Source organism: Pteropus medius, unplaced genomic scaffold (genome assembly GCF_902729225.1).
Source record: "Pteropus medius unplaced genomic scaffold, Ma_sr-lr_union100, whole genome shotgun sequence".
NCBI lineage: Eukaryota > Metazoa > Chordata > Mammalia > Chiroptera > Pteropodidae > Pteropus > Pteropus medius.
Genome location: NW_024346062.1, coordinates 13077719 through 13104189, shown reverse-complemented (window position 1 = coordinate 13104189; position 26471 = coordinate 13077719). Strand labels below are relative to the sequence as shown.

Genomic DNA, 26471 nt, shown 5'->3' with positions numbered 1-26471 from the left:
CTTATTTGAAGAGAACAAGTGTACTTTTCCTCACGTAAGGGCTTGCAAATCCATTTCGTGATCACTGGTACCCTTTTTTAATTCATCCAGTCAAAACCAAATTAAAAGGTCACATGCCTTAAAATCAAAATAGCAGATGGCTGCTCCAATATAGCAATATTTTTAAAATTTTAATATTTGCATAGTATCAAGTGACTATTGTGTGACAAAAATGAATATTGAGACTTGACGGTTTCTTTAAGGAGGTAATTATCAACTCATTTATAACCAAGAATATAATAAATATCAAGTATTCTTTCAAAATAGGTATACCTGAAGATAGTGGGAGAGAAGGTAGTTTGTAATCTTTCAGGATATATGCTGACTTGGCTCCTTGTACTAAACAATTAGTGAATGTTAAGTTTATTATTCATTTTCTTTTTTATTTCTGGGGTGGTTATAATCAGATTAATCTTGACACAACAATTTATTATTATTATGCTGCATATATTATTAGAACCTATAGTCAACAATAAATGATTAACCACTTTTCATTGTTGTTCACTTTGGACATTAACTTGAGGTCTGGAGTATCTATAAAATTGATAGATACTATCAGAGACTACACCTATCCTGTCATTCCTAGCAGCAGGTAGAATTCACGGCAGTGACATTCACTCTTGGGAGACACCTCCACTTTTCTTCAGAATTTCCTGTAAGAGAAGGGAGCGCCCAGTGTTAAACTGAAAACATCTGAAGAAAGGGACAAAAGCCTAAAATAATCAGTATCTCATGGGGCACCTAAGTGCTCAGAAGTATCACTGGACATTTATAGTGGGCACAATTATTTCTTATAGAAAAATTCAAGTCCTATTTACTTCAGAAGCTTGGATACCTGTCCATTACACAAGTAGAATGTTATTATATAAGTTTGTTTCTTGGGGAGAAGCTATTATTACTTTTAAAACCGCATGAATATGCAAACTATATTAACCTAGTTGGCCTATATGCCACTGTGGAAGTTAAAGTACATGTTCTTTTAAAGCTGAAGAAAACAGATATATTTCTTTCCAATGGTTGTAATTTCTTAATATGTAAATTAATGTGAATAACAATAGCCTTTTCCCTAGGGATTCAATGAGACATAATTTTGATCTGATGAAATGAACTTTAGTTCAGGGAATACTAAATAGCAGATTCTCCATTCTTTCTTTCTAGTTTTAGGGATGTAAATCTGGTGCTTCCTCATTCCACGCTGACCTTATAATCTAATATGCTCTGAACTGATCAAGAGAGATGTTGAACTATTCAGGGGCAAGAGGATAATTCAGTCTTTGGCCTTGCTCACTCTTGGACCTTTTGTGGTCTTCATGACATTCGTGATAGTGGCAGAAAATGATGAGTATATATTTAAGTCAGCAATATCTGAATATACTACCAATTTTTAAAATAATTTTTACTTCTGAAAACATAAATATTTATATGTATACTGACCCTTCCTGGTCTTTATCATTAAATTTGGGGCACAAATAAGCTCTTTGTATACTTTATCTCTTACTCATTCAAAGAAATACTTTTAAAATATGTTGTACATCTTAGAGATAATCACAGTCAGACTCTACAAGATATTCAGCAACAATTTGGTGGGGGAAAGGTAATTGAGTCAATGATGCTGTCATCAATCTTCAAATTAGCATCCATTTAGAAGTATTGTGGGTGGAGAGGAGAGACTTTAAATCACCGATAACTCTCTGTGTTAAGTGAAGAATATTTTCCCACCTGATATAAATGATACTATAAGATGCTTGGTTGGCTTCAGAATGCTTTTTTTCTATACAAGCCTAAGAAGACAAACTTATTTTTGACCAACTTTGCTCTATTTTTAAAATATTTTTAATGATCAGAACATAAAGTTAAATTTCCATAGTTTAAGCAAATAATTTTAAATTATAGTATTTCATCATTTAAACATGAACACAGGAAAAAGAGATTCTGTAATCTTTTAAGTAGCCATCAATCTTACTGCAGTTACAAAGAAATTTTTCCTTTCAAAATGTAAAATTTTTCTTTTGTTACAACACATTCATTGAGAAACATTGTGATACTGTATTAACTCTGTGTGAATAAAGAGCAATTGAGACTCTCTTTGAATGAGTGAGTATAAAGCACAAATTACTTTTTAATGAAACCCTCAATTCTTTCCCTTTCTACAAAAAGCCTATAGGCTTGTTCAGCTGAACACTACTACAGTAGGTCACTTCAGTTAAGCCCCTAATAAACTGTTGATAGTTGAGGGTAGTTTTTTCTTCAGTTTCAATAGCCCAGTGTTGGACAGTGCACTTCAAATCATTAAGGTTAATACAGATTTTAAAAAGAGATTAACTCGGTGGTTAAGGCCTCAATTTACAACTCCCACACATACACATGCATTGAGCAAAGCACAAGAGTGGATTGAAATTTCAGTCAAATTGTGGGGAGCCTTTCACAGCCTGAGAAACTGGCACTCTAGTTTTCAAAATTGGCCAGCAAAATTCTTCATGAGGGAAAAAGCTTGATTAACTGAAAAATACTGTGCAGTACAACTTACTTACCTTTCAACTAACCAGTGAAAAGGTTAATGTCTCTATGCCATCAAAGACTGTCTGGCCCTGTGTTCACTGGGGAAGATTCTCTCTACCGCTAAACCAAGTGCTTCTAAAACTGGATAGATTGTGAGAAGAGAAAGAACAATGGAGGCAAAATTTTTATTTTTTATTTTTTTGGTGGTAGGAAACAGTTCATGTTGAGATTTGTCTTCCCTAGCTTCTAATTATTCTTTTCCTTAGACAGGGCCAAATTTCTGCTTCAGCAGAACATTTAAAGTCTTCCGTACTGAGTGAGGCTTTCTTTGCAGAGTACTTAGACCTGGCCTATTGGTTCTTTCAAGTTCTAAGAGAAGAGAAAAGAGTTCTTCTCCTTAGCCCCTCCCCTACATTTTCCAGAGTAGGTTTTTTTTTTTTTTTGAGCTCCCAAGGAAGAGGTCACAGCCTCCCCAGAGATACCAGCCACTCAGTTTCTGAAACAGTGATATGGGAGCACTTGAAACCCTTTCAAAAGATGCCCTACCTTTTTCACTGTGTTAAAAGTTACACTAACGTGAAACTTCTGCACCCCAGGTGAATTGATATCTCAAATTGATACATCATCTCAGGAAACAAAAGAGGGAGAGAAAAAGGAAGAGAGGGGAATTTTGCAATTAACATAATCTGTCACCAAAATAGTCCCATTTAAATGAGCACATCTTTTTCTAAAGCAAGGCTCTGCATATAGATTTGTGACTCACCATTCCCATAGTCTGGAAACCTGCTAGTTATTAAGAGAGATGTTTACTACCCCTTTATTTGCAGAGGTTTTTCTCATGTTTTTCTTTAGGGAAACTGTCTTTATTGTCAGAAAATATTTAAGTAACAAAACAGCAGAAAAAGGCATGCTGCAGTTTTTTTTTTTTTTATCAGCTTCCTTGAGAGTCTTATTATCTTAAGAAATAACAGTTAGTAGTTCAGATTCATTAGCAGAGCTAAATTTAAGCCCCATTTGACAAGCTGCCTAGAAAACATTTTGTTTTGCTGTCTGTGGGCTTTAATTAAGATGTGTTCAATTTCAGTCCTCTCAGTCTAGCCTCCCCCCTCCAACTTGCTGTGTCACAGACCGGCGATCAGACACTTTTAGATGGTCCGGCCCATGACTTTGACCTTCTATGCAGTCCGGCGTTCCCTGGGGAACCGTTCAACTCATGAGGTCTGATTTCACACTTCCAGGATGCCTCAGCTCTCTTAACAATGACAGGGAGACAAAGCCCTTTAGAGCAGGCCGCATGGGGACTTGTTTAAATTGGAAACCAGAGAGGAGTCAAGGAACAAGGTTATGGGCTACAGAATAGTGCTTTTAATAAAGAGCTCACAGCTCTGGCTCAGCTCAAAGAGGTCTACCTCTGTACAATTAATTGAGCCATTTATCTGGAGCATCTTAGGCCTCTACTTTCTCACAGAGTTGCGTGGTAAATATCAGCTAAGAAGCAAATGAGATATGCATGAAATGAATTTTAACACTTTGATTACTATGCCTCCAGTCTTCATTAAAAGTAAATTTATTTGTATTTCTGACCTCATTATCAGTAGGCTGCCTGCATTTTTATTGGTTCCTGTGATTTCCAGCTTGAGTGTGTCATGAAAGTATATTTTATACCGAGATTTGGATTTATTATTCTTGGTATTTTCCCTGAATATTATGGGTCTATTCAGAGAAAGAAAATGAAAAGGTAGCTGTATAGAAAAAGGTGAGTCCGTTCTTTGAAAGTTTTATATACAGTTGGAAGAAGCCAAGCACATATACATAACATATATAAGATATTGTCCTTTAAAAAAATAACTTTTTGTGAGTTTCTGAAACAAATTGCATAAGATATATGCAATTATTGCTTGAGTGGCCCTTAGAACACAATAGGTCTACTGGAAGAAGTAGCTATGTTGCTTCTTTTGTGGAATTGTAGGAATTTGAATTTTTAATAGCTCGTGCCTTGAATTGCCAGCATCACATTCAATAACATTGATTATGTCTGATAACTACAACCTTAGATTTTATGATTATTATTTTAAAAACTGTGTTGGAAGAAGAGAGAATGTGTATCCTGTAAACTCTACATAGGTCCATTGAAAGTATTATAATATATAAAATATAGTGGACATCCTTCATATTTATAACTTATCAAGGCTAAAATCATTTACCAAATAAAAGAGGTTATGTGTGGATGTCACTTAATTTTTTAACTTTTACTATTTTAAAATCTTAAAATTACATCGCTCAAAGCAAAAAACCTATCTTAACACAAATACATTGAAAGATTTCCAAAGTATGCTTTATTTCCATTATATAACCTAACATTATCCCTATTTGCTTTTTAATAAATTAAGCTTGTTGAAGACTATTAAGCAGATAGTATACTTTGAGAAGTAATTTCATCTAATTTATAATGCATCAAAAATATCCAACACCTGACATTCTTATCATTATGATATACCTAATTTAGAAAACAATATTATATACATACACGTTAAATGGTTTAATACTATATAAATCTTTTTCTTAAAAATGACTAAACAAAGGCATCACACAGAAAGAATGCAAATAATTGATTTTCATCTTTTATATCACCATATCTCACAGACATATAAAAGTTGCTTCCTTTTAGTAATCGCATTTTAAAAAAATCATATTCTAATTATAGAAATGCAAAAGTATTCTTCTAAAACTAAACAATTGATATCAAATATTTGTGAAAAGGAGAATTAAAATGATAATTTAACACAAAGACTGGTGAGGCCTGAGTCTGAACTAGTGTTTAACAGGGAATTACAGAAATCATGTGTGATTCATATGCAGGTCACATGGTTAGAAGATACTGCTCTGGAAGAATAGGTGGGATGACAAAAGAGATTAATAATTGGGTTTGATATGCTCTAGAGGTGAAGGACTATGGGCTGAGAAAGTGGTGGACCCACTATCAATGGGAAATGAGGAGAAGAGAAATACTGTAAAATAATTAATTGAGTTCTGTGGAACTAAGATTACAAAATGATCCTTTGAGTAAAGAAATAGAGAATTGCTGATTTGGCTTGGAGGGCTAGATCCAGGATTTCATTCAGTGCTTTAAGAAATGCTTTCAGATGCTAGAATCATTTTTTAAAATTAAATTATTACTTATATTTTGTTGCATTATAACGTATTTGTATAAATAAGCAGTGTGTCTACCAGAACGATGGATTTGGGAAATGCTGCAGAGAGGATCTGAAAAAAATTCTTACTACAGGAATATTTGGGTTATATGATAATGTAGTTAAACACATAAATGACTAAATGGTCAAGCCCCAAGAATGATTATATTAAAAGATTGATGTCAGTGGGGATGCCAAGTAGAGGAATACAGCGACCTGTCCTTGGTCTAACCTGTTCAACCTATTTACCAATGACTTTAAGGAGATAATTGACTGCCTCCTTATCAGACTTGCTAAGAGGAATAGTTAATTCATTTTCTATGAGACCAATCTATATGTATATAAAACATATACATGTGTTGTGTGTTTGCATGTGCATGTATAAATTGTATAATAGGCTTAGTTCAGACTGAAGTAAATAAGCTAAGTTAAACAAGATAAGCATGGAAAAATATAAATCAAAGCCTTACCTTGGTACAAAACAGTAATGTCTTGCTTTAACAGTAGGTATTATAGAAAAAATTTTAGAGTTTGAATTGCGTTTAAATTTCATAAGAGTGAATTATGCATACATCAATTTTGTAACATTGAATAAAAGAGAAGTGTTGAGAATGATATTTTCTTCTGGACTCATCAGACACGCAGGGGTACGAATTCAGTTTTGGAAGCTATTCTTTAAAGAAGGAAATTGACAAACTAACCAGAATAATTTCTCATTTGGGATATCTGGTGTTTAAAATCAAGTCAATAAAGAATAGCTCAAGGAAAATGATGATGATAATAATGATGATGATGATGATGATGATGATGATGATGATGAAGATGATGATGAAGAAGAAAATGATAACTAACATTTATTGAGTCCTTATCACATGTCAGACACTACCCAAGCTTGTTAAAAGCATTATTACGATTAATCTCCCAACAACCTAATCCTGTTATCCCCACTTTACAAATTAGAAAACTGAGGTGTGGAGAGGTTAAGTAACTTGTCTACATCAGGATGTTTGGAAGATGCTGTGACAATTGCTTATGCTGTTCCTGCTTGCAGTCTACAGCAGCAAAATGGACTCCACACACTCTCAGTTAACTGAGTTCTAATGTCAAATCTTAGGCAAGTATGTCTGATTGGTACAACCTAAATTATATCTGCAAACCCAGCTGCAAGAAAGAGTACAAATGTCACTTTGACCTTTGTGGCCTCTCTAGTTCAGGAAGAAACCCTAGAAGGGAGTTAGAATAGATGCTCAGCAAGCCCTCCACTCTATCTAGTACAAGAGGGCAGGTAACAAACATTAATGAGATACTCTCTAAGTGGCAGATTCTGTGCCCCTACTTTATACCCTCTAATTCATTTAAACTTAAAAATTACTGCAGTGGGCAAGTCATAAAATAGATAAAAGCTATAGAGACATAGTTTTGTGCACAATGAAGGGAAACATTTCTCAAAAATTATAATTGCCAAAAAATTGATGAGAATATTTCTGTGGAGGTGGTGATTTCCCCATCACTGGAGCTGCTGAAGCCTAGCCGTCTGACTACTTGGTTTCAGAGATTTAAGCCCTAGACGAGCTTTTGAACTTGACCTTTAAAGGCTTCTCTTCCAGCCTCAGAATCTGAGATCTTGCAGTAGATGCCAAGATGAATAACAGACTCCTGAATGAGTAGATATTTTGTAGAAGAGAAATAAAAAGACAAAGGTATCATTCTAAAGACAAAGTCTTGACAGATGGCAATTTTCAGTTTTGTGGCCTAGAAATATAAAAATGGTTTAATCACTTGATGCAGTACTTAATTTTTTAAGTCTAAAGAATTTATTCTACTACAAAAGATCTCTCCAGTTAGCTCAGTTACAGGGAAGATGGTCTGAAACCTCATGCTTTTCTGTGAAGCATCTGACTGAATATATATTTACTGTAAGTCCTAAAGTATCTATCTACAAGAGCTTGCAAAAACAAAGGAGCTTATAATATATTGTTAAACTCATTTTAGACCAAACAACTTCTGTATCCCTAATCTTATAACAAGTCAGTTGCATATCATTTCTATATTAAATATTAATTGAAAATATGTAAACATTTTTACCATAATTTATCTAGACTCTTAAAAGCTTTTCTTCCTTTTCTAGTTTTTTATCTGTTTCATTTTATTTCTCATTCTTCTGTCATAAATTTCAAGTTTCCCAGCATATACCAAGATAGTTCAATACCAGGACTCAAGAATACATCTTATTATACACAATACTGTAAATATTCTTTTACACCTAGTTCTAGATCCCAGGAGAAATAAACTCATATTTACATTAAGCTTTGTTTTCATTGCTCTTTGTCATGGTTCTCAAAGTGTGGCCCAGGAACCTCTGGGGATCCCCAAGACCCTTTCAAGTTTCTATGAAGTCACAACTACTTCTATAATAATACTAAGATGGTATTTGCTTTCTTTCACTCTTATTCTTTCATAAGTGTACAATGGAATTTTTTGAAGGCTACATAATATTTAATTGCTTTGATGTTAACATGTCATGAATTTATTATTTTTGAATGAATAATTAGTAGTTTTACATATTTTCATTTTCAATTTCTAAAATGGTAAATTTTGATAGATATAACCTAAACAAAAGCCTTTTGAGATTCTCGATAGTTTTTAAGTGTTCCTAAGACCAAAATGAGTAAGAACTGTTATTATAGGGCAGTGATTCTCAGTTGGGGGAGGGCAGTATTGCCCTACTGGGCATTTTAGAGATTTGTGGGGAAATTTAATTATCACAATGATTAGGGAGTCCTACTGCTTTTGATGGTAGGGGGTTAGGGATGCTAAATGTCTTACAAAGCATTAGTCTCAAATCGTGAAAATTGTCCCATGTCTTACATGACTAAATATGGAAACTGAAATAGTTTTAAATTCTGTTTCATGATTATCTGAGCCTAGATTGCTTCCTAAAATACATATTACTTAAGCGTTGCAAATGGCTGCCATTTTACACCCTAAACACCAAAGACTTTTAGGATCTCCTCCAAGGCAGTTCATAGGCATGTTCCCCATTACTTCTCTGGCGTGTTCTCCTGCCCCTCCCATTGCTCCCTGGGCCCCATTATCAGGGACCCTGAGCACACCAGGCTTTGGTCTAGCTCTTCCCTCTGCCTAGAACATTTTTCTTCAGATATGCATTTGACTACTCTTTCATTTCCTTTAGTTCTGTGCTCAGACCTCACGTTTTAATTAAGGCCTACTCCAACAACTCTAATTAAATTTAGAAACTGTGCCTCTCCTTCACACTCTTCAAACCCCTTATCCTGTTCTATTTTTTTCTGTTTCTTATTAACATATATCACTCTCTAACATACAATATAATCTACTTATTATTTATATCTAATATTTATTCTCTTTCTCTTCCCTACCTACTGTTAGTAAGCTCCAAGAAATTGAGGCCTTTCCTTTTCCATTCATATGGCCTGGCACATAGTAGACACTCAATAAATATTTGTTAAATAAATCAACAAATGGTTTTTATTATAAATAACTTTTTATTTAGTCTTCCTTTATAATAGCATTAAGGCATTATGTTAAATTTTAAAATCATATATTGGTTTTATTTTATTTCATTATGGTAAGAATGAAATTGTAAAATCAATATGAAAAAGACATATTAGATCTAGTGAGCAAAGAGCCACAGCTCTAGGGGGTCAATTTTCCTGACACAATGAAACCTGCTTCATGACTTAATGAGAAAAGAGAAGCCCTATTATTATTATTCAGTCTCTGAATCAGATCCAGTGGGAACCTAGTGAAGAATGTCAGTTAATGTAATTCTACCAATCAGACATTTAAAATATGTTTAGGTCAGTCAATGAAAAAGGCTAAGGTCAAAGCCCCCATTACAGTGATAAGGGGAAGATTGGAAGATGTCTCCTACATACACTGCTTTTTGTGCTGGTGGACCTTATGGATTTCCTTCAACTATAACATTGTTATGTTATGATTGAAATTTCAGTTTGTAGGAAGGACAGATGGCAACCTTGATTATAGTTTTTTAAAAAGATTAAAGTATAGCCATTTCAAACTGTGGCAACTGAGGAAATTAAACCAGAGAGTTTAATATGTGCAAGGTAGGCCCAAAATAAAAGGCCTCCAATGGGTATGAATTGCTTTCCATGCTATTGAAAGCCTTCTGTGTTTATAGAGACATGGCAACAAAGAGGTGGTCACTGGGTTCCCCCTGACACGTACATTTTTATAACACATCACATCCAGCAGTCTGTGCTACTTGTCAGCTGCAAAGTGACCCTGGACAAAGCCCACCACTGATGGATCAGGATTAACTTTCTATTCTGGGAGCAAGAATATCATTCAGTATCTTTGAGCGACTTTAATGCTCAAACCAGTAGTTTGCACAAACTGAAGTCGTTCACTTGCCCACAAAACAGGTAGCAAGCAGGCAGGGGTGGAACAGACTTTCTCACAGTTCTTTATAAATATGTCAGTGTTGTGACCTCGAAGATTAAGGGCTAAAGAGTGAGCGAGAATTAGCCAGTTCATGCACCCCATTTAATCCTCACTGCTGTTTTGAAGATTGTCAGAAAAGATGCCCATTGGAGACAATTCTGATGTTTGTTTTTATTGTTGTAGGAATGGCTTTTCAACATGAAAAGAATTGAGGTAGTAGAGTATATGCTTTAAAATCTGTTATAGATGTAGTTTTATGAGCTAGAGTAAAAGAGTCTCTTTCTAATTTTAGTTCCCTTGGGAGATTTTTTTCCCTATAAGAATCTATAGGAAAAAAATAGTCCTTAGTATTTAACTAGATTATGTATAAATGCATCAGTTATCACATAATCTTTTTAAGTATTTTGTAGTAATTATGTAACATATATCTAGATTTTTGTGTTATAGAGACCCTATTAAAAGGATACACAAATAGATTTAAGCTACCTATTTCTGGTCATTAATTGTTAGTCTTTTTTTTTGTTTAATTGTCCTTCACTTCTAAAATTGCTGGTGATAGCATTGTGTAATCACCACAGATCACCAGAGACATCTCCACTGGGGAAAATTCTTCCCTTCCTTTTCCCCTTCCTGTTCTAGTATTAGAGCGTGATATGCTTCCTTCTCATTGCTCCTATTAAACCCTTCACTTCCCTTTATTACAGTGATTACAGCCCTGCATTATAATAGTGCATTTACATGTATCATGTCCACTAAATTGTGCATGCCTTGAGAACTGGACTATGTCTTAATCATACTTATAATTCCAGGGTGAGAAGAGCAGACACTCAATAAGTAATTAATGCTTCAGAAGGTATTCCTATTTCTTCCCAGAAAACTGTCAACATGGAAAATTACCGTGTTCCCCAGCAAGGGGGAGACTCTCTTCTAGCTGTCATGGTGCTTAATGCGGTTGACCCCACTGGCCTTGTCCTCACTTAGCACCGCTGCAATTCTTATCTCGCATCCAAAACCAGAATACTCAGTTTCCTGCGAAGGACATGGATAGGCACTTTTTGGGCAAAAAGGTGGATGTTAAGGAAGAACTAGTTGCTACTCACAGGTCTGCTTTAGTCTTATAAGAATGAGTAAAAGAGAGATGAGAGATTATGTCATCTGTTCCCATACATTTAGGCTCTTTAAATGGCTCCAAATTATCAGAAACAAAAAACACTTCAATTTTGGATGCTGCCTTTATTCTTTGAACTTCCATCTACACTACTGAGTAAAAACATACAGGGGTCAGCATTGCATCCCTCTCTAAAGCTTTGCAATGAATAGTGCACTTTATAGACATCAACACTCCATGCTGTAGTCAAATTCACTCCTCAAATACTATCAGCAAGCAAAGCGGCATAGTACAGGGTCTAACTGGAATGAAAAAAGGATGAAAGGAAGGAATAATTAAGGAGATAATTAATGGTTAAGTCCATCATTGGTATTTCTGTGATTGTTTGCATTTGTTTAAGTGGCACATAATCAGGGCTGCAAAATTTAGGAACTGAAAAGCCAGTCATTTAAAGCATCACTTAGCAAACCAGATAAGCACATTAACTGTGTGTAGCCACTTCTTTAAAATAAAACTAAAGTGTATGCTTTTTAGTAGTAAGTTTATAGTATTCGATATTGTACATGTACTGTTATTTTGATTGAAATTGCTGTTAATTTTTAATTGCCCTTGAATCATGCATTGGCAGAAGGATAGTTTCTAAATTAGTCAAAAATAACAGTGTGTAATGACCTGATCTTGGCATTCATTAGTGATACCTGTAAAAAGATAACTTTTTAGGAGGATAAAATGACTAGAAGTTAAATGTAAAATTGCCTGCTCTTTCCTTCCTTAAAATTTCTTCTTTGCCAGATTTTAGATATCCAATCTGTGCACTATGTTGAATGCTTCTTGATCTTGGGAAAAAAAGACAGGCTTGGCTAAACTCGATGAATTTTTTTTTTAATCTCCAGATAATATCTGGCATAATAGATTAATATTGACACATTCAAATCCTGTTGATTTTACCTTCAACATATATCCAGACTCTAACTACTTTATAACACCTGAATTACTGCAATAGCCTGATAACTTTTCTCCCTAATTCCTCCATAGCCTTCTCTCTACCTTTTCTTTAAATAGCACTCATCAGATTGTCACATGTCAGCTCAGATCCCTCCAAAAGCTTCCCCTCCCACTTAAGGTGAAAGCCAAATCCTACAGAGCCCTACCACCCTCCCTGTACCTCTCTGACTATGTCATCTAATGCTTTCCCTGCCGCAATCCATTCTTCCCATAACTGGCTTCCAGGATATTCCTAGAAACACCAGACACACTCATTTCTCTGACCTTTCCATGATCTATTCCTCCAGGTAACCCAAGGCTCACTCCCTTGCCTCTTTAACACCTTTGCCCAAATGTCACTTTGTTAATGAGAACTTCTCTTGCAGCCCTTTTAAAAATCGTGCATACATACTAGCATTCCTCATCACTTTTTCCATTTTTTTATTTTTTCCATAGCACCACCTTCTAAAATAATAGAAAGTGTTCTTCATTATCTATTTTATTCCTCAATGTAAATTCCAAGAATTCAGGATTGGGTTTTTTGTTGTTTGTTTTATGCACTTATGTCTCCCTAACACATAGAACACTGCCTGGTATATGATAAGTAATAAACATCTGTTGAATGAATGAATCTACAGTCAAAATGTTAGCTAGTTCTCCTCGTGTGTGACTTACTAACTACTAAGATATGACATAGTTATTGGGAAAAGTCTTGCCTAGTGGCTTGCATTTAAATATATTTTATTGAAGAGAGCATGGACCATAGGGGCAGAGCAAAAGCTCTAAAGGTCAGATAAACCTGGGTTTGAATACCAACTCCACTGATTACAAATTGTGTGACCTGGTGAGTTATATAATCTCTTACCTCAGTTTCCTCATCTATAAAATGGGGTAGTAGAGTAGTCATAAAATTTTCAAGCAAATGAACATAAAACCTAATGTTGGGCTTTCAGTAAAAACTCAATGTTTGTAATTGCCATTTATATGCTAATTTTTTAAATAAAATATTTTATAAATGTTCACTTTTTTGACTAGGAAATTTAACTCAAGATGTGAATTGTTTGCTGTTATTTTTATGCTCTAAAGCACATTACAATGTTTTAAATATTTCTGCTTGAAAATATATTACGTAAAGCTAGCATTTATTGATGCCCTGCTACTGTGCCAGACATTCTGCTAGTTATATACTATTATCTCTGCAAGGGGCCATTACTGTCACTATTTTTTACATAAGGGAGCAAGCCTAGGATCATGGAGTAAGGGTTCTATCTCAGCTTGCTCAGCCTCTGAAGTTTTGGCCTTTTCCCCACAGACCACTGGTCTCTCACTTTGAACTTCAGCGCTCTTGAAGTAACTCAAATATTTGAGGATTCGGAAGGTGTGGTGCAGCTCAAGTAAGGGACTTAAGAGGTCTTGAGATTGAAGATGAGACTGAAAGACTATATTCCATGCAATACAGTGTGGATTTTAACCTACAGGCTCTGGGAAGACATTAAAGGTGTTAAACTTGAGAATAAGGTTTCAGAGAAGTATAAAATGACAGAATTTTCAAGGATTGGTTTGTGTCATTTACTACAGTTCAGTCTTTATTATGACTGTAAACACATTAAGAATAATAGATTTAGATTGGGAAAAATCAGAATAAATTAAAGCCATGTTAAGTAGGAGTTTGGTCTATCCTAAGCAAAAGCTCTTTAAAAAAAATGTAAGTGCCATTACATTCCACACAGTGTCTAATAATGTGGTCTCTTAAAAATTATATTGCTTACCTATTTCAAATTACAAAGTAAGTGCAGATAGAACAATATTTTTTAAAATGATGGTATGCCACTGGAATTTAGAATAGCAAAATGACTGAGAAATGTGCTCAAACTGTTATTTTGGTCTCTAATGCTTTAACATCTTTATTCCAGTAGAAAAGAGTGACTGCAAAAGTAAGTAATGTGATGATAGATGCCTGATGTTGGTTTTCCCCAGTCTTGAGAAATGATCACCTAAGAAATTATGAGTCGACACTGTGTCATGAGCATAGAGTTTGATAAATGTATTAGTTTCTTAACAAGATATAGGAAGTGCTAAACATTGAGAACAGATTTTGTTTCTTTAAGATCTTTCAGCCAATCACTGACTCTAGATCTTTTATTGTCAGCAAAAAAAGATATAGTAACAAAAAAGATGGTGATTTAAGAGACTTCCCATTGAGCTAGTTAAAATTATTGGAAACTCTTACATAACTTAATATAATTCTGTAAAAAAAAAAAAAAATCAAGTAAAGATTTTCATTTATTGCTTATAGAAGTTTAAAGTACATTCCCCCTCACCTCACCCCATAGATATTGGTTTCTAGATTTAGTTCTTGTGTTTTGCTGTTGGAGAGGTGGTGCGATTTTGACTGAATCTATTACACATTGTTGATCACTTGAGGGCAAGTAAAGCCAAGTCAATCGAAATAAAATAGTAATAGAAGTAAAGCAAATGAAAATATGAGAACAAAAATACCGAAAAGTGGAGTCTTTATGTAGTCTTCTTATTTCACTAAATGAAGATTAACATGAATGTACATGTATGACAGTATGAGAAAAATTAAAAAGAGGTCCAAGGAAGAGTGTGAGAGTTACACTTGTCTTTTAAGTAAATGTTTCCCAAGGTAATCAATCATTTAATCTAAAGTTCTGTCTAAAGTGAAAGCAGAGTAGTTACTCTTTGGACATGGAATTCTGTCATAAATATGGCTTTAATTTTTTCTCTCATCACTACAGTACATATGTTTTATTTCTCCAACACTTTTATAAACTGTTCCAGGCTGCAGTTAATGTCCTATGTTCTTTCGTCCATACCACTGCACTCAGCTCAACAATAGGTGGGAGATACTCAATATGAGCTATAAGAATAAATAAGGTTTTGAAACCTGTGTGAATCAACTTTCAATGCTTGTATATGAATTCAAAGGGAGAAAATTAAGTTGTTGATGTGGCGAATAAAATATATTACAATGTGTTTTAATGAACAAAATAATCTTTTTTGAATACTCTCTTCCATGGTGTGTGTGAGTTGTGAGGATGATAGCAGGTAGAGCAAGGGGAATGAAGATCGGGGAAGAAAGACAACACAGATTCTAAGCCATAGGTAAAATTTTCACCAGACCTCAAAGACATACTATCCTCTATTCTTTATTGAAAATTATTCCCCAAGACCAAAAATTGAGAAGACTACTATAATGTTAAATTATATAATTATCGTAGGGTATATGAGGCCACTGCACTAACACACACATATTAAATCTCTTTTTAAAAATAAAATTAATAAATTAAATTAAAGGTGAGTCAAAATTTGTACAGCTTATTTTAAGAATTACAATATGGAAAATAAATACACTGCTGTGTGGGAATACATAGATTATCTGTCACTGATAGCTAATGAATTCCTTCCTATTAAAATTTAATTGAAAATCTTCAATGATATTTAAGCTTTCACAGAAGTGTAAACTACTGTGACTACAATTCACAATGCATTTAAAACAATTATTCTTTATCATTAAAGTTAATAATATGCACATTAACCTCTTATGTAGTCTAAATCAATATTGTAGTTTAAAAGATATGACCTCTGGACAGCTTTGTCTAAATATTGATTTCATTGTCATTTGTATAAGGTATCAAACAAATTACATGCTGCACTAATATCATTAATGATGCCCCCTTAGAGCCTCTGACTTTATGGGTTCTTATAACATAGGACATGACATTACAAAATATTGAGGACATCACAAAATATAATTGCTGAATGGATGAGATTTGACTACCGCAGAACGGAGTCGCTGTAAACAGATAACTTCCAATCCTTTACTCTCAGTGGACCAAAAAAAAAAAAAATACTACTCTTTAACATGCAGATTGGTAGTTGAGGTTGTTTCGAATGGAAGAATTTTTTCTGCCTCAGAGAGTCTGATTTACCTTTTTGTGATGCCTTAGATATTTCAGAAGAGAATCTTAAGTCAGATTAAAATGTAATTTTGCAATATAGGAGTTTTCGCCAAATCAACTTGTTTAGAAATTTCTGTTACAAGTTACTAGTGAGTCAGATGAGTTGGAAAATATATGCGTAAAAGAGGCTGAACCTTTCAAATGGTCATTATAGAATTAAATAAAAACTCATTTAAGAATGGACATGCAACACATTTTTCTTCATAATTGGCAGTTATATTATTATTTTTGTAAAAAAAATGCAAATTGAAATACTAGCTGTATAATTTGCTTTCTTTTACTTTTTTGTGGTTCTAAATTTCAGTGAATCACAATGATTATTAACATCATCCAGTTACAGCTAAGTCTATTTTGATGTTGTTTTCTATGTTTATGTTTTTTAAATTGTACTTCCCTTTTTGCTTTTTATAAAACTTTTTAGAAACAAGATGTGATCATACTCATGACACTCTAAGCTGTGGATGCTATAAACTAAAAATGTTCCCCCAAATCTCTTGTAGGTAAAAGTGACCCATTTTGTGTAGTTGAACTGAACAACGATAGACTGCTAACACATACTGTCTACAAAAATCTCAATCCTGACTGGAACAAAGTCTTCACATTGTAAGTAGTAATTACATTCAGCTCATTTCAAAAATGGTGCTAAATGATATTATTTTTGAGATTTTGTGTGTCCGTTTAGTCTTAACTGATTAACAACTCAATGCATCTGGGCTGCCTTTGCTAGCAACAATGAATGTCGTAATTGCATTACCTTCCTGATAGTGAAAACCTGGGGCAAGGGTATGCCTTTTTGTTGTTTTCATAGATATTTTTTTTAAATCGTGCTTTCTTTATGATTTCTCTAAGGATTTTGCTCCTATTAACTGAATTGCCATACTGCTTCTTCCTTTTATACTTTCTATTGAAATTCTCCCCAATTGCATTGATACCAAGGAGGACAAAGCTCTATTTGTTCCATTGCTGAAATCAGCAAACAATTCGGTCTCAAATTCGGCAGATGCTTTAGTTTTGGTTTGTTGCATTTTAGCACAATAAGAATATTAAGTATTGTCCTAGTTACCAAAACACTCTGTGAGTTAATTTTCCTTTTGTTTTAAAAAGTTTGTAAACTATTTTGATCATACGCTATAAAAGCTGCTGATGCTACACTGTGGTATCTACTGAGTTAGTTTTTATTTTTTTTAAACTAGTCTTTGGTAATGAATTCTGAACAAAAGAAAACTCCAAACAGAAGTGATTCTTAAAAGTTTTCTAACATAGTTTTTTTGTGTATGTATGAAAACTGCTAAATTCCTCATTAATTTCTTATAATGTCTCTACTTAAGAGCCAGTAACTAATCAGATTTAATTATCTGACCAATTTATCTTTAAGGAATTCCACATTTTTATAAGAGATGAAAGCCTGGTCAGGAGACTTGCACTCCTAAGAAGGTTGTGGAGAGTGTTTTTCTCTGGAATGCATAATTGAATGAATAGGTTTGATTATTATCAAAGCCATTAATTGATTGTGCCCTGATAAATCCTCTTCTCACATGTGGATGCAGCCTTTCAGTAATGGATATATTCATTTTTTTTGTCTCCTCTTAATTCATGTTTTCTTGGTAAACAGTTTGATCAAAGAATAAATCCTTTCAACAATTGGGGTTTATTTTTCCAGAAACAAAAATATGAAGAGCTTGCACAGTTGTTTATTAACATATGTTGTCTTTGGAACATAATGGAACACTACTTAATTTCTAAATCCTAGGGTGGTACAGTAGCTATCAATGTTACATTTTCTCTGTTCTGTTTTCTGTTTTAGTTAATTTTTACTAAAAACCAGAAAGAAATAAGTCAATGTTTTCATGGGAGCTGTAAGCAAAAAGGAGATGTCCTATTATAATAAAAAAGAAAAAATATATTAAATATAACATGACTCTTGCTGATATCAAACCCGATGATGTTTTATTTGGGGTAATAGGAAGATAGGAATTTTTGTGATAATGAGAAGAAGGAAAAGTCTAAAAACATCAGTGCCACTTTGGTGTTTTGTTTTGTTTTGTTTTGTTTTTACAATAACTTCTGTGTCCATCCAGATGGAAAATTATATTTGATTAAAAAATTATAACTTGAAATTATGATAGCATTTAAAGTTCCAGTTATGGAACCATCACTGTGGTCTACTAAGGTGAACTGTGGGAAATACTGTCAGATACGAAGCTACCTTGTATATGTGTATATGCAAATAGCATACATAAAAACTCATACACACAAAATCAGTGGAGCTATCCAAATTTTCAAAAACATTTTTGTTCTTGTTCCCCACTGATGAAGTCTTTTTTTTTCCCTTACGTATGCTTATTATGCAGCAACATTAAAGATATCCATTCAGTTCTTGAAGTGACAGTTTATGATGAAGATCGAGATCGAAGTGCTGACTTTCTGGGCAAAGTTGCTATACCATTGCTGTCTGTAAGTTTTATTCACCTGACACACTGCTCTGTGTTGCTTTTGCTCAAGGAAAAAAAAAAAAAACCCTCAGCTCTATATCTGTCATTTCTCAACCAAGGTCTGTAATAAGAACACTAAAAATTTTAACATACTCAATTCACGGCCATGTTGAATCCCATGATAGTTAATTTTTCCTGACAGACTTGATCCTGGTAATGAACAGGTACTTGTCAGAATTGCCACAGTTGTTTTGGGTTCTCTGTCAGTTTCAGCAGCTGGGGGTCAAAGGTCACTGAGGGAGTGTATTCAGTGGAGACCGCGAGACAGACGGCTGTCATGTCCTTTTCCCGCAGATTCAAAATGGTGAACAGAAAGCCTACGTCTTGAAAAACAAGCAGCTGACAGGGCCAACAAAGGGGGTCATCTATCTTGAAATAGATGTGATTTTTAATGCTGTAAGTCTTAACTTTGGCTTTTTTGTACTGCTAAAGAGTTCAGTTTCATGAAAGCTTTTGTTCCTGATTTGTAGAGAATTTCTGTCATTCCTCATTTTCTCTAAACCTTGATGTATCCTGGAGAATACGCTTCTGCCACTGCCTGGCACACCCACACTTTCTGTTATAGCTGGCGGCTGCCGCTGCGGCTGTGCTCCGGCCGCTGTCTGCCTGCTTAAGAAATGGAAGCGCATGCATGTGCAACTGTATACATTTATATTTTATGAGCACAGCAGCCAGGACTTTGAAACTTTAGAAATTATTGCAAATTGAACTGCATGAAAAACTTGTAAACATTTGTAATATATTAATCCATAACAGACACATATGTTGATGTATAGGTGAAAGCCAGCTTACGAACATTAATACCCAAAGAACAGAAGTACATTGAAGAGGAAAACAGACTCTCTAAACAGGTAAAAAAGCAAGGAAAAATTACTCCCTCTGGGAAGACCTGATTATATCTGTAAAACATCTACTTAAATTCAAATAAACTTTCGAGGCGTGGAGGGGGGTCTACTTGTGTAAAATGGCTTTTTCTTTTTTTCTTTCTTTTTCTCTCTTCCCTTCCTTTCCTTAAATGATCAAACAAGGACAATACCAAACTATTAAATTGGATGGGGGTGGTCAGAAAAGAAAGGGGATACTGTAGAGGCTGCAGAGAATGGATATGTATTCATGCATTAGCAAAAGAGTGATCATTTGAACATAAAATACAATTTGATTGCCATGGAATGTGTAAATGAGAACACCAAAACCTGAGGTTCAAATATATGTCCAGACCACCCACAGGTATGATGCAGGTGTGTGTAAAGCGAGCCCAGCATAAAGCTCTTCCCTCTAATCCACAAGAGAGGGGGCTCCATCTTTTAAGGGAAACCTTAATTAAATTTTGACGATGATCTTTGAGAAGTGAACTTTTATTGGCATTTTTAGCTAAGAAAATAGAAAATCAGGAACTCTGATTTTTCTGTCATGAAGGAATTTTAAATTAGGCTTGATATCTTGTAATTAGACTTGTAGTTTTAAATTAGGTTTAAATCAAGTTAAGAGTACTAAGCTACTCCTTTTAAAATGTTTACTTCTAATTAACACAGCTAAAATGAAATGTATTTGTTATGATTATTAAGTTTATAGAACTCGTGTGTGTATACTAAAATATCTAATAATTTTCTGGGCTATTAGAAGACTAAAAATCTTTTTATTTTTAATCCAATCAATTCACTATAAACAGTGGGATCTTTGGTTGTTTAAAGATAGTATGTGAGTTACAAATGCAATATCTAAATAGAAATACAGATTACATTTTTCCACAATTAAAGAAAAAGTAATCAAAGTAGTTCTTAAAGGGAGTGATCAGGGGTCAAGAAAGAAAACATACAGGGAGACTCTTAACTTTTCCTGAAAGGAATTTCAATTTTAACGACTTATTTAAACTGGTATACATGTACTTGTATCTACATTTACAACGTATGTATTTTTTTCAAACAACCTTAGTAAACTTTACATAGCTACTTCTTTAAAATATCAGATCAACATTGAAGTATATTTGGAAGTAACAAAATATTTACCTGCAGACCTATTATTTTAATTATTACATAGCTGTAGGTAAGTTTTTGAACCATCATCTAGTACATGTGCTATTTTTATAGCTGTATTCATGTCTTAGTTTTAAATTTTAAGTTTAAATTATATCAATTCTCATATGCAAGTTTTAGTAAAAAATTTTGTAAAGTATTTGGTTACTATATATTTTTTCCTAATTTCAAAATTATGAAAAAATAAGGAAAAAATGTAGGTTAAATTTATTGTTGGAAAGAGAGATAGAGAAGGAGAGGGAAAGAGAGAATGAGAAAAGTGATAGTAAGAAAGGGAGAATCCTACTAAAATAGTGAAAAAGAATGTTTTCTATAATAAAGCAACGCTTGACAGGTTTTTCTAAAAACATTCTAAATTATCTATTTCACTTTAAAATATCTTGAAATTAAAGCATTTTAAAACCTCAATAATATTTGAGTTAAAAAATATATTTAAGGTTCATAATATGTAGATAGAAAAAAAGTTTTTAATCCTTTGGAGATTTTTTTTCTTTTGAACAAAGATAGCCCAACTTACCTGATAATGTTATTTAAGAAAATATATTTAGCTAAGAAATTGCTCTTATAATCCAGTTTCTCCAGAGATACTTCTTTCCCTTTAACTTGTGAACCAAATTGCTTGGTATATTCTTACAACTTTATTAACTTTCTGAATCCTTTTAAAATCACACTAAGCTTGAAGAATTTTGTAGCATATCTGATGGCTCTTAGTCCTGCAAATTCTAATAATATTTTATCTTCCTTTCAGCTGCTACTAAGAAACTTTATCAGGACTAAGCGTTGTGTCATGGTGCTCGTAAATGCTGCATACTACGTTAACAGTTGCTTTGATTGGGACTCGCCCCCAAGGAGCCTTGCTGCCTTTGTGGTATGATCATACTGTATTACTTATTGTTATTCATTAAATTCAGTAATCATAGCTGCGTGTTTCTGTGGCTATAGTAACAGTTATGTTGATGTGGCCATTTTAAAACTCCTATTTTAAGACTTGACTGGACAGATTTGCCGTGGGCAGGAACCTGATGGATTGTTCAAGGTCTGAGTCTAAGAATACATCCACCCCCCACCCTACCAGACTTCCGGAATGCAAGACATCTTCGCCAATGTATAATTTTCTCAAGTGACAGTTAAAAAGTAAAATTTTGTATATTGCATAATCCCAAATCCCAATAGCAGAGCCAAGAGAAGTCTTTAGTGTTAAAAAAAATTAATAATCTTGACCATCCTTATTTTAGTTTTATTCATTCTATACAATTTTCAAAATATGAAAATCATTGGCAGTAGAATGCTAGCTGGTAATAGTTTAATATATGAATCAATTGGAAGTGGATGTGACCTATTTAAGAGGCATTTTATTATTTCTGAGATTTCCAGTTTTTAAAAAAGGCACAAGTGAGAATTTGATAGATCCAAATAGTCTTCTGACAATGTTCATCGTGTACCCTTTTACTTTGGTTATTTAAAAACTGCTGAGGAGACCAACTTGCAAAGCTAGAAAATCCGAAATAATACTTTCCTCTGAGCTTCAGCTGGAATTTTCTGCTTTCACACTATTTTTGCTTATTCAAGATTTCATTTTGAAGTTTAAGTGGAATCCTTCTTTTGAAATCCTTTATTTTATTGTCATATTTGTTAGAATATGATTGCCTTATGCTTTTATAGTAGAAGGTGGCTTTATTTTGGGGGCTTACAAGAAGGGCTTAATTACAGTAGCAAATCAACATTTTAGTATTTCTATTCAAATGAGTATACGCACATCTGTTTAGTACTTTGAGCTCTGTCCTCCTCTCATGCCTTGTATGGGACTTTCATTAATGTTTGAGCACATGGAACAAAGAATGTGTATGTCCCTTTGTGTTGTAAGTTACCAGAAAGTTAGGCAGCCTGCTTCCCATAGACATGCCGTTATCTCCTTAAAGAAAGCGATTGTCATCATCATTAAGTTTTAGAAAAGAAAATCTGCCTCTTTTAATATTCTTTTATTTAGTTCTTTCACATAATAAATACATTGGGGTACTGTTAAGCAAACTTTATTATGATTTTTTACTATCATAGAGACACTTTGATGTTAATGAGGAAAAATTGATTTTGAGTTTCTTTGTATATTTTATTCCATTACTTCTAAGTTCCATGGGGCTTTATGACAGACACAATGATATTCTACCAAAAAGGTAATGCTGCTGTCTTTGAATCATTTCTTCCAAAGTCATCTCCCATAGCTGTTTGTGAAATTTGAAAAGAGAGAAATCTATATAATTATGTCATTTGTTCAGGAACATTCATTTTTAATGTTTTAGTGTTATTTGTGTTGTGTAAGTCTTTATAAAGTTCATCTGGCTTCTAGATGTCACTCATGTAAAGTGAATTCAAGATGGTAGACTTTGTTCAAAATTTCCTTCTAATTAAAACAAAACAAAACAAAACAAAAAAACAGGCACCAAAATTCTGAGAAGCGTAGGTACATGTACATGATAATACTTGAGTGATTTCACTGTAAGAGAGTTAAAGTTCACTGGGTAAGAAATGTAATATCTCTCTTAGCTGATGGTCAGCTTCTGTCAGAGTCAGTCCCGTGAAACAACCTGAATGCAAGATGCTTGCAGAAAAGGGAGGGAGGTCACAATAAAGATATGAAAAGGGAGACACTGACGGTGAAAAACAGGCCACAAACTAATATGTAAACATACATTAAGAGTACTTTTGAGAAGAAACAATAATTAACTGTTTCGCTGAAAAAAAAAAAAAGTACCAAATTACATACTATTGAACGTGATGAAACTGAATGACAAAGCCAAACTTCACTTACCTAGACCCGAACTGAGAGTTCCACAAGAATGCAAACCCTACCTTTTTCACTTGTATTCCAATATTACCTACAGAGTATCTGGCCCTTAGTAGGCTTCTAATATAAATGGCTATCTAAATCAATAGACCAATGAATGAACCAGTCAATCAATCTGAATTTTTTTAATGTGGAGAAACTATTTAATGATGCCAGATAAATAAGGGTTTGCTCTAATAAAGCTAGTTATTAAATGATGATGGACATAGATTAATGCTGTTGTAGCAATTTTCCCTAGATGTTTCATTTCCATTCTAAATTATTTCATAATCTTCTACCAATAATCTATTTAAACCTCAGAGTAAATTCTGATACAAAAATATCTTTATTTAATAATAACAACAACTAATATATATTAAGCATTTGTTTGCCAGGGAAGTGTTTCTCAGGCACTAATGAATGAAAGGGCTTTTCACGCATTAATGAATTTAATATTCCCAACAACCTTATTATGAGGTCGATACTATTATTTTCCAATATACAAAGAAAAAAACGAAGGCACAGAAAGTTAAGCACCTTGGCTACAGCCACACAGCAGATATTATTTCCTTTCTAAAAGAGCTTTTAAATATGTACCCTGTAATCTTAATATCATAACAATTCCGAAAAAAAAAAAAACTGTTGTAAGGTTTTTATTTATCTTGTAAATATTAAATGGTGTGGGTATTTAAAAATGAAGTGTTTTAAAGATCTCATTGCATAACCAGAGCCTTTTTAGGCCAGTTTATTGAAAAGAACTTTCCATTAGGAGAAGAGTATGAGTAGCACCCCATTGTTACAAGCATATTGTTCCCATCATCCCCTGTTGATGGATCATGGGTCTATTATTATAATGTTGGTTACACTTGGCCCACTTTTTCATAAATGCAGCTGCCTCGTGGAGCATGTGCATTTGTACCATTATGTGGCTTGGTTTTAGGCCCAGATCAGTAAACTTTATAATGTTTAAGTGCCCTTTTTCTGTTCTGTTTTACTTCTTTTCTAATTTACTATCCAAAAATACATGTAGAATGATGAAATCAAAATGAAAAAAAAAAACCCAATAATTTTGTTGTCCCAATGTCAGATAAAATGGAAAGAACAAGAAATGCAGAGTTAGGGCTGCTCTGGCCTCTTTAGCACTATACCTGTGTGCTGTGGGGAAGATTCAAAGCTGGCTGACGATATTAGAAGCTGAAATCAGCCAGGATGGTGATGGATAAAATGTAAGCAAACATATTCCTGGGAATGTCCTTGTTTTCATGTGCTGTGAATTAGGTTTTTAAATTTTACTGTGAATATTGTATGCCTGAGAGCGAACAGACGTATGTGGTGCAGAAGGCATTGCTTGTCTTTTGGAATCATCTTTTGTAGACGTGGAAATGTCTCATAAATTGGGCCTAATTTTCATCAGGCTCTTGACCAGACATTTGTGTTCTCATGGATGTCAGTGGGTGCAACATGGGGGAAAAAAGAGTGCACATTCTTTCTTTCTTTTCAGTACTGTCATTTCTCACTGTAATGAGCACAAAAATAATTGGACAACTGAGCTATCAGTAAAAGGACACACTTCAGTGTGCATCAAAGAATTATTTTACAGGACAAACTTTAATCTTTAAATGTGATTGTAGATAATTTGTGGTACCATCTGTCCATTTGGAATTGTTTTAGCCTTTTCTGTCGTTATACAGTAAGTGCCGCTGTGTTTAACATTAACATTTGATATTTTACACATTTAATTCCTGTTCTGCTGTGTGGTCCTTAGGGAACGGAGTGCTAGTGCTACATGAGAGAGACAAAGTATTGATCAGTTAACATTTCAGCTACATTTATGTATGTCGCAAAATTAATGAAAATGCCAGACAAAAATGTCAGAGTGCACAAAAAGGTAGAATTTAAATTTGGTAGTTTAATGAAAAGTTTAAGATGTGCATTATCAAAAATGTCCTCTTGCCTTTAAAGTACAATTCCTAACAGAATAACTACAGAGAGACACATATTTTACTTAGAGGAACAATGAACATGAATTATGAAGGGATGTCGACTTCTCAAAAGTACCTTGTGTTCCAAAGTGGCATGTTTAAATGTTTAACCGTTACTCATAAAATGCATTTGTTTTTGTTCATATCGGAAGGGCTTCTGGCTTCAACCCTCTATCCTGACCAGCCTATGAGGCAGACTTCCAACTGAGATTCTCTCCTTAGGTTTTCCTTGGTATCCATGTGTTCCTTTTGTGTCTGTCAAAACTGAGAATTCCCTCTACAGCAATTCATCGAAGCCACTCTGGTTCATTACTTGTTCCTTTCTGGGTCCTTTCAAATGGCTGGTTTTTCTTTGCTTCCAGATAATTTGTGCTCCACCTTCATTCAGTCCCCATTTTACTAAAGGATCACACTCGGGACAACAGCTACTCTCAGAAAAGCTGGGCATTATGCAGGAGAAGAGAAAAACAGAGATGATGTATGCAAAGAATGACATGAGGCAGCTCTGTGTAGCCAAATGATTTTTTAAAAAATGGAGGAAGCACAGGCGAGGGAGGCAGAACTGAACTTGCAGAGGCGATGGGGTAGACAATGATCTGAAGACAATAGGCTCTGGAGGATACCTTATCAAGTACTTCCTGGGTAGAAAGCCGGCTGCTATAAAACAGCATATGGGTTTTTCTAAAAGTTATTATAAACAATAAGGACATTTTAAGTGGCCTTCGTGTTCAAGGAATGAATAGGGAACATTGCGTAAGGAGAAATATCAATGCAAAAACAAAAGCATGTCTACTTCACCTACAGTTCAAGTCTTTGCCTTCATATTACGGAACAATATAGGGTGCTTGTACCACATATGGAATGTAACTTTAAGTTTCTAACAGAAATTTCTATTT

At 34.0% G+C, this 26471-nt stretch overlaps 1 protein-coding gene across 23 annotated transcripts in view; it reads left to right on the top strand.

The window, feature by feature from the left end:
• Positions 1 to 26471, top strand: part of MCTP1 (multiple C2 and transmembrane domain containing 1) — a 447851-nt gene that overhangs the window by 276798 nt on the left and 144582 nt on the right. For 21 of the 23 annotated variants that reach the window (XM_039875102.1, XM_039875103.1, XM_039875110.1 and 18 more), the window contains 5 exons: positions 16748 to 16850; positions 18599 to 18701; positions 19034 to 19135; positions 19516 to 19590; positions 21521 to 21640. In XM_039875102.1, the coding sequence (XP_039731036.1) occupies positions 16748 to 16850; positions 18599 to 18701; positions 19034 to 19135; positions 19516 to 19590; positions 21521 to 21640 (503 nt within the window). The remainder of the gene's footprint in view (positions 1 to 16747; positions 16851 to 18598; positions 18702 to 19033; positions 19136 to 19515; positions 19591 to 21520; positions 21641 to 26471) is intronic. The other 2 variants (XM_039875100.1, XM_039875111.1) reach the window with 1 other exon arrangement.